The 8,614-nt window shown below is 53.9% G+C and overlaps 2 protein-coding genes across 8 annotated transcripts in view; both read right to left on the bottom strand.

Annotated features, from left to right (window-relative positions):
* Positions 1-196, bottom strand: part of NPB (neuropeptide B) — a 699-nt gene extending 503 nt beyond the window's left edge. Inside the window, 1 exon segment of the mRNA XM_008060416.1 lies at positions 1-196. This exon segment is cut by the window's left edge and continues 1 nt beyond it. Within this exon segment, the coding sequence (XP_008058607.1) occupies positions 1-196 (196 nt within the window).
* A 3,074-nt stretch (positions 197-3,270) lies between these two features.
* ANAPC11 (anaphase promoting complex subunit 11) overlaps positions 3,271-8,614 on the bottom strand; it is an 8,432-nt gene continuing 3,088 nt past the window's right edge. For 4 of the 7 annotated variants that reach the window (XM_021713580.1, XM_008060417.2, XM_021713581.1 and 1 more), the window contains exon 3: positions 3,271-3,640. In XM_021713580.1, the coding sequence (XP_021569255.1) occupies positions 3,495-3,640 (146 nt within the window). In that variant the 3' untranslated portion in view covers positions 3,271-3,494. The remainder of the gene's footprint in view (positions 3,641-8,614) is intronic. The other 3 variants (XM_021713582.1, XM_021713583.1, XM_021713584.1) reach the window with 2 other exon arrangements.

Genomic DNA, 8,614 nt, shown 5'->3' on the forward strand with positions numbered 1-8,614 from the left:
TCGGCGGTCCCACCCCGACGGGAGGCTCGGAGCGCCGCGCGTACGGCGACCCGCGGATGCCAGACAGCAGCCCCGCGGCGCGGCCCACCGAGTAGTAACTGCGTCCTGCAGCCTGCCTGTACCACGCGAGGCCGCGTGGCGCCAGCAGCAGGCACAGCCCCAGGACTGCGACCACCAGCGTCGCGGGCCGGGCCATGGAGACGCGGGCGAGTGGCGTCGGGGTTCCGAGCAGCCGCAGCCCGAACCGCTCCTTATATCGCGCTGGCGGGGCTGGCGGAGGTGCAAGGGGCGGCGGCGCGTGCGGGGGTGCTGGGGCTGTGCGCAGAGGACCCGTCGCACCTCCTGGTCCTAGATGAAAAAGCCGCCCTAGAGGCGACGATAAGCAGCGCCTTGTGGGAGCCCAAGATCCCCTCATGCCTCCCACTCCCGCTGGCTTCGGGTTTCAAGCCCTGTTTAGGCTGGGGGGTGGCGTCTAGACCCTCCCAGGCCTCTCCCACTCACCGGGTCTGGCTTGGGTAGGGTCTCAGTGAGAGCAGTGGAGGATCACAGCTGGAAGCTCCCAACCACCCAAGAGTGTGCCAGCTGTAGGCATCACCCCAGGGAGTTCCCAGGGTTCCTGAGGCTGGAGCTCTAGTCACTGACCATACAGTGCCATGGGCAGTGTCCCACGCTGAAGGGAAACTGACCCAGGGCCTGGACCCAAGGTTTTTTGTTTGTTTGTTTTTTGTTTTTGTTTTTTGAGTTGGAGTCTCACTATCGCCCAGACTGGAGTGCAGTGGCCACTCCCGGCCACCACAGCCTCAACCTGCTGGTCTCCTGCGATCCTTCCGCCTCAGCCTTCCAAGTAGCTGGAACTACAGGCGCATGCTACCACGCCCAGCTAATTTTTTTTTTTTATTGTAGAGATGAGGTCTTGCTGCCCAGGTGGGTCTCGAACCCGCAGGCTCAGGCAATCCACTCACCTCAGCCTCCCAAAGGCGCAGGATTACAGGCTGAGCCACCGTTTGTTTGTTTTTTGAGTCAGAGTCTCACTCTGTCGCCCGGGCTGGAGTGCAGTGGCATGCTTATGGCCACCGCAGCCTCAGCCTGCTGGGCTCAGGCGATCCTTCCTCCTCAGCCTTCCAAATAGCTGGAACTAAAGGTACATATCACCACACCAAGCTAATTTTTTGATTTATTGTAGAAAGGTGGTCCCTCCAATCTGCCCAGGCTGGTCTCAAACCTCTGGGCTCAGGCAATCCTCCTGCTTCGGCCTCCCAAAGTGCTGGGATTACAGGTATAAGCCACCATGCCTGGCAAATAGGTTTTTTTTTTTTAGTCAGAGTCTCACTCTGTTGCCCAGGCTGGAGTACAGTGGCACACTCACGGCTACCCCAGCATCCACCTGCTGGGCTCCAGCAATCCTTCTGCCTCAGCCTTCCAAGTAGCCGGAATTACAGGCACATGCTACCACACCTGGCTAATTTTTGATTTATTGTAGAGACAAGGCTCAGGCAATCCACTCACTTCAGCCTCCCAAAGTGCTGAGATTACAGGCTGAGCCCCCAAGTCCAGCCAGTTTTTTTGTTTTTAAGAGATGGGTCTCACTATGTTGCCCTGGCTGATCTCAAACTACTGGGTTCAAGTGATCCTCTTCCTTCAACCTCTCAAAGTACTGAGATTACAGAAGTGACCCACCCACTCTGGCTATCAGCCCAGGGCTTCTTGATGACAGGCATCAGAGTCTGGGGGTGGGGGTGGGGATGTCATCTGTCTCATGCCCATGGGGAAAAGTTCTGGCAGCAATGCTGCTACTGGCTGGGTCCTCTGGGAGGAGGGCAGCACCTGCCTTAGAAACACCAGACCCAAGGCCCTGGCCTGAGATCTGGAGCCTATCCCTGCCTAGCTCTGCCCCCGGGTGGGTAGCCTAGGGCTCTGCCTACTTGTATGTGCCTTGAGCCCTTTCTGTTCACTCAGCAAACATTCTATTCACTCAGCACTAGGACCCTACCACTTGTGTAAGCACTCTGGTTACAGAGGAAGGAGACAAAATACTGCCTAGTGGGCAGTAAGACAGGCCCTGTAGATGAAGAGGATAGTCTCTAAGGGAAATGGAGCTAGCAGCAGGGGGAGAATGGGGATGGGTGCTCCCAGGGAGACAAAGTGAGAAGGCCTGGGAGATGTTTGGGGGGGTCCTGAAGCTTCTATGCCTACCTGGGGAAGGGGATGGGGGGGCCACAGGCTGAGGCTCTGACGAGGACCTTGCAGGGCCCAGTGCTTCCTAGAAACAAGCAGATGCTATGGGACCTGGGCTGTGTGTGGGACCTCTAGGCAGCTGAGGGTCCAGCTCCAGAGGAGACAGAGTGGTTCCTGAGGAAAGGATGCTGTTGGCACCTGGGAGTCACAGAATTTAAGGAACCCAAGAGGCCAGGAAGCCATGACGGATGCTGTGGTCACCTGGGGTTAAGGGGTACCATGATCCTTGTGGGTACTTCCTGTCACATGGGAAGAGGCTCGAGAAAGAATGAGGATGCAGAAAAGCAATTGCCCTAAGGAAAATGGAGCTAGTGGCAGAGAGTACTCCAGGGAGGGAAGGATGGCAGGGCACAGGAAGCCCAGATTTAGGTGTGGACCTGACCCCAGTGAGCTCAGGGAAAGCCGAGGAAGCTCTAAATCCATAGCTCCCTCTCTGCAGGTAACATCCCATCTCCAGCGAGGGTTGTCCTTCCCTGCAGAGCTGAGGCTCTTCCTGACTCCTCAGGGCTGGCCACAGTGCCCAGATCCAGAAACAATGTAGACAGCACAGAGGCTACAGAGTCTGCCAAGCGCTGGTCAGACGGAACTGTTTGCAGAGCTGATGGGAGTAACCCTGGAGGACACCAGGCAGGACCACCAGCCTCTCCCCTGGAAGGTGACATCAGCCATCAGGCTCCCTTGGTGGCACGCCCTCTCATGTCATGCTCTCCACCAGAACCCCAGGAGGGGCCGCCTTCCACCAGGAGAGACCATGAGCAGTGGCTGCCACTTTGCCCAGCCAGGGTCCCCAGAACTGGCCTGAGGGAGGGACCCAGGGCTCCCACCAGGCTTCCATCAGGCTTGAGGCCCGCTGATGAGCCCTGCCCCAGGCTCTGCAGTCTGGTCCTGCTTTTCTTCCGCCCAGAGCCGTGACTCAGGGTTTGATGAGAGCCTCGGTTGCGTCTCATTGAGATGTTTATTCATGAGAGTTTTCATATCAAAACACACCGAGGCCTCATCAATATGCCAAGAAAACAGGCGACCAGAGGCCTCCAGCAAGGTTCAGGTAGTTTAATGAGTTTTACTTATTGGATAAAAGTGTCAGCATTATGATGAAAAAACTAATGCAGCTCCAGTCCTCATCTCAACCCTGTCACAGCCCAGGGAACCATCTCCAGTGGAGACTGTGGCCACCCAGTCCCACCATGAGTGGGTCTCAGGATGTCCTCTCGAGGTGAGGGTGGGGGCTGAGTCCAGGCGCAGTGCTGGCGGCAGGACTCTCACTCCTTGAACTTCCACTCCTGGCGGCACATGGGGCAGTGCTGCTGCACCTGTTGTGCATGCAGCCACTTGAGGATGCAGTGCATGTGGAAACAGTGGGAGCACTGGCCCCACACCAGAGGGCAGTCATCGCCGGGCACCTTACCTACAGGAGGAAGAGACAGTGTGAGGAGGGCCAGCCAATGGGGACCTGGCCAGCACACAGAGCACATGACAAGTCCAGAGGGACCCAGGCAATTGCTTCCACCCACTATAGCCTCTCATGTTTCAGACAGAATCAGGAGTGTTACCCAGTCAGTCTCCTGAGTGGCCTGCCCCACAAAAAGATTCGCAGTGACCAAGGGATACCAGTGATGAGACACCATCTGGGGCAGCTGCAGCAGTTATTGCTTCTCACCTGGGCAAGTGACACCTAGAGGAGAGCCCAGGGGCCTCTCTGAGGAGGTGACATAGGGAGGAGGAGTTCTGACCTGGTCCACTAGGTGTCCCCTGTGCCTGAGAGGCTGGGGAGAAAGGACACCATCTGACCTACAGGCCCAGAGTCCATTTGCAGATACCGGATCTGTGATGCCAAGAAGGTCAAGGCACCAAGGAGACACTCATCTGAATAGTGAACTCCTCTCCTGATCAAGGGTAGGAAGGGTAGGGCCTCAGGACCTAGAAGATTCTTCCATCAGGAATCCAGTATACCACGAAGTTGGTGGGGACACTGTGGTGTTTAGGGGCTGGCTTCAGATGGGCCCTGTCAGCAATATGGCACTAGCTTCCAACTCCTCCTTGTCTGCAGATGGAAAGGATCCACATCCAGGGCTAGGGTAAGGCTGCTGGCACTGGTTCATGTGCTTAGAAAGCCTCCCCCATGGAGGAGGTGCAGAGAGGAACACTCTATATCACCCACAATCAAGAGAAACAAATGCCCATCGTGTCCAAGAACCTAAAAAACCCATGTAACAGCTGGACCCAGCAGAGCACAGCGACTGCCAGGGCCTCTGGTCCCATATCACGGTCTACCTGGCACCAAGGAGCTATAGCTTACTGTTCTATCCTCTCCTGGGGTGCCATCCCTATGTCACACCTGCTTCCAGCTCCCACTAGGTCCCCCGTGGGGCCTTTCCAACCTCAGTAGAACTGCCTGAAATCACCCCATTCAAACTGGAGTTGAAGTCTGCAAGGCCACTGATGAGAAGGGCCTGAGCCACTCTGCCTACTCGTGGGAGGGCTTACTTGGACGAAGGTGCTGCTTTACCCTAGTGACGTCCCTCACATGCAGCCTGCCCAGGGTGTCTGGTGAATACATGAATACACTGAGGGTGACTCACACAAGGACTTGCTAGTGCCTTGATATTATTTTTTTAATTAAGAAATCTCTCAACAAGACTGCACAGCTCCCAGAGCCCTCTGGATGTACAGCGGATTTATGACTGACTGCCCTCAGGCTCTCACAGCCTTTGCTGCACTTAGTCACTCTGCATTTTCTATGCAAGTTCAATTTAAGCAGGAGAAATCTGTACTTAACCTGTACAGAAGGCACATTAGACTTGTCAAACACTTTGTACACTGAAACTAGTTCACTATAAGTTAACAACCTGCAAGTCCAAAAATTAGTCTAAACCTCCAACTCTCTACAGCCAACAGGCCCCATTTTAACAATGCCCAAGCATGCTTAACTGGTGAGGAGAGGCTGAGCGTCCAGCACGAGACCCAGTCTGGATGCCCATCACAGGTCTAGTGGGCATGATGCAGGCCAGGGTCTGCAAGCCTCATGTGGGTCCACCACTGTGGTCACTCTGGGCCACTGGTGCCACCTCTGATACACAGGCTCCACTGCCCACATCTGGCCCATAGGAGAGGCTAGACTAGGCATGGGCACACAGCTATTGCTAAAAATACTTTTTTTTTTTTTTTTCTGAGTTGGAGTCTCACTCTGTCGTCCAGACTGGAGTGCAGTGGCCGCTCCCAGCCACCGCAGCCTCGACCTGCTGGGCTCCAGCGATCCTTCCTCCTCAGCCTTCCAAGTAGCGGGAATTACAGGCTTGCGCTACCATGCCCAGCTGATTTTTTGATTTATTATAGAGATGAGGTCTCGCTGCCCAGGCGGGTCTCGAACCCGCGGGCTCAGGCAATCCACTCACCTCAGCCTCCCAAAGGCGTGGGATTACAGGCTGAGCCACCGAGCCCAGCTAAAAAAAAAAATACTTTTGAGGACTTTTTTTTTTTGAGTCAGTCTCACTCCGTCACCCAGGCTGGAGTGCAGTGGCACACTCACAGCCACCACAGCCTTGAACTGCTGGGCTCAGGCGATCCTTCCACCTCAGCCTTCCAAGTAGCTGGAACTACAACACACACCACCACCACGCCCAGCTAGATTTTTGTGATTTATTGTAGAGACGAGGTCTTACCAAGTTGCCCGGGCTGGTCTTGAACCCTCAGGTTCAGGCAATCCTCTCGTCTTGGCCTCCCAAAGGGCTGGGATTACAGGCTGAGCCATCCCACCTGGCCTTTTTGAGGACTTTTAAGAAGCTAAGAATATGTTGCTCTGGAAGCTCCCACAATCTTTGTTGCTTTCTTTTCTTTTTTTTTTGAGTTGGAGTCTCACTCTGTCACCCAGACTGGAGTGCAGTGGCCGCTCCCGGCCACCGCAGCCTTGACCTGCTGGGTTCTGGCAATCCTTCCATCTCAGCCTTCCAAGTAGCTGGAACTACAGGCGTGTGCCACCACGCCCGGCTCATTTTGATTTATTGTAGAGATGAGGTCTCACCAAGTTACCCAGGTGGGTCACGAACCCACAGGCTCAGGCAATCCACTCACCTCAGCCTCCCAAAAGTGCGGGATTACAGGCTGAGCTACCGAGCCCAGCTCTTTCTTTTTTTTTTGAGTAGGAGTCTCACTCCATTGCCCAGACTGGAGTGCAGTGGCATACTCACCAACACCCCAGCGTCGACCTGCTGGGCTCTGGCAATCCTTCCGCTTCAGGCTTCCAAGTAGCCAGAACTACAGGTGTGCGCTACCATGCTCGGCTAACTTTTTAAAATTTTTTTTTTTTTTTTTTGAGTTGGAGTCTCACTCTGTCGCCACCGCAGCCTCGACCTGCTGGGCTCCGGCGATCCTTCCGCTTCAGGCTTCCAGGTAGCTGGAACTACAGGCACACGCTACCACGCCCAGCTAATTTTTTAATATATTTATTGTAGAGATGAGGTCTTGCCAAGTTGCCCAGGCGGGTCTCGAACCCGCGGGCTCAGGCAATCCACTCACCTCAGCCTCCCAAAGGCGCGGGATTACAGGCTGAGCCACTGAGCCCGGCTTTTTAAAATTTTTTATTGTAGCAACGAGGTCTCACCAAGTTGCCCAGGCTGGTCTCAAACCTGCAGGCTCAGGCAATCTACTTGCTTCGGCCTCCCAAAGTGCTGGAATTACAGGCTGAGCCACCGAGCCCAGCCGGTTGCTTTCTTAAGAACAGTTTTCAGCCAGACATAGTGGCTCACGCCTGTAATCCCAGCACTTTGGGAGGCTGACTTGAGAGGATTGCCTGAGTTCATGGGTTCAAGACCAGCCTGGGCAACATGGTGAGACCTCGTCTCCACAATAAATAAAAAAAAGTAGCTGGGCATGGTAGCACACATCTGTTGTTCCAGCTACTTGGAAGGCTGAGGCGGAAGAATCATCTGAGCACAGGTCAAGGCTGCGGTGGTTGTAGTTCCAGCTACTCAGGAGGCTGAGGGAGGGAGAAGGATTACCTGAGCCCAGAAGGTGGAGGCTGGGGTGAGCTGTGATTGTACCACTGCACTCTAGCCTGGGTGACAGAGTGAGACTCCTCAACTCAAAAAAGGAGTGCAATTTAAAAGAGATTAAATAAAACCAGACCTAGTTAGTTTACATATTAATCTCATTAGCTCTTAAGTAAAGCCTGATCAAATAGAGTCAATCGATTATTTTCTAAGGATTACATCCTACCCTTTTGATTAAATTAGGACTGAATAACTCCTGGGTGATGAGATTTCTTTTTTAGCCAGGGCAGATATAAAATAAGCCTAGAATTTAAAGCATCTGTACTAATATTCAAGATTCAATGATGAATGTCACAGTAAGAACCAAAGCCAGCTAGGCCTGGTAGCGTGAGCCTGTAGTGCCAGCTACTTTGGAGGCTGAGATGGAGCATTGCTTGAGCCTGGAAATTCCAGTCCAGGCTGGACATAGACACACAGAAAACCCTGACTCTTTAAAAAAAAAAAAAGTTAGGCATGGTGGCTCACCCCTATAATCCCAGCACTTTGGGAGGCCGAGGTGAGAGGACTACCTCAGCCCATGTGTTCGAGACCAGCCTGGGCAACTTGGCGAGACCTCATCTCTACAATAAATCAAAAAATTAGCTGGGTGTGGTGGCGCATGCCTGTAGTTCCTGCCACTTGGAAGGCTGAGGAGGAAGGATTGCCTGAGCCCAGCAGGTCGAGGCTGCAGTGGCTGTGAGTATGCCACTGCCCTCCAACCTGGGTGACAGAGTGAGACTCCAACTCAAGAAAAAAAAAAAAAGAGGCTGGGCACAGTGGCTCATGCTTGCAATCTCAGCTATAATCAGCACTCTGGGAGGAGGAGGCAAGAGGATCACCTGAGCCCAGGGGCTCAAGACCAGCCTGAACAACTTGGTGAGACCTTGCCTCTACAGTAAAAAAAAAAAAAAAAAAAAATCAGACGGGCATGGTGGTACACACCTGTTGCCCCAGCTACTCAGGAGGCTGAGGAGGAAGGATCATCTGAGCCCAGCAGGTCAAGGCTGCAGTGGCCATGAGCATGCCACTGCACTCCAGCCTGGGTGACAGAGACTCCAACTCAAAAAATAAAATAAAAAATAAAGCCGGGAGTGGTGGCTCACGCCTGTAATCCCAGCACTTTGGGAGGCAAAGGCAAGAGAGCTGCCTGAGCCCAGGGATTGAGACCAGCCTGGGCAATATGACGAGACTTCATCTCTCAATAAATAAAAAATTAGCCGGGCATAGTGGCACATGTTTGTAGTTCCAGCTATGTGGAAGGCTGAGGCAGAAGGATCACCTGAGCCCAGCAGGTCAAGGCTGTGGTGGCCGTGAGCATGCCACTGCACTGCAGCCTGGGCGACAGAGTGAGACTC

Source organism: Carlito syrichta, unplaced genomic scaffold (assembly GCF_000164805.1).
Source record: "Carlito syrichta isolate Samal-C Ts95f unplaced genomic scaffold, Tarsius_syrichta-2.0.1 Scaffold304603, whole genome shotgun sequence".
Lineage (NCBI taxonomy): Eukaryota > Metazoa > Chordata > Mammalia > Primates > Tarsiidae > Carlito > Carlito syrichta.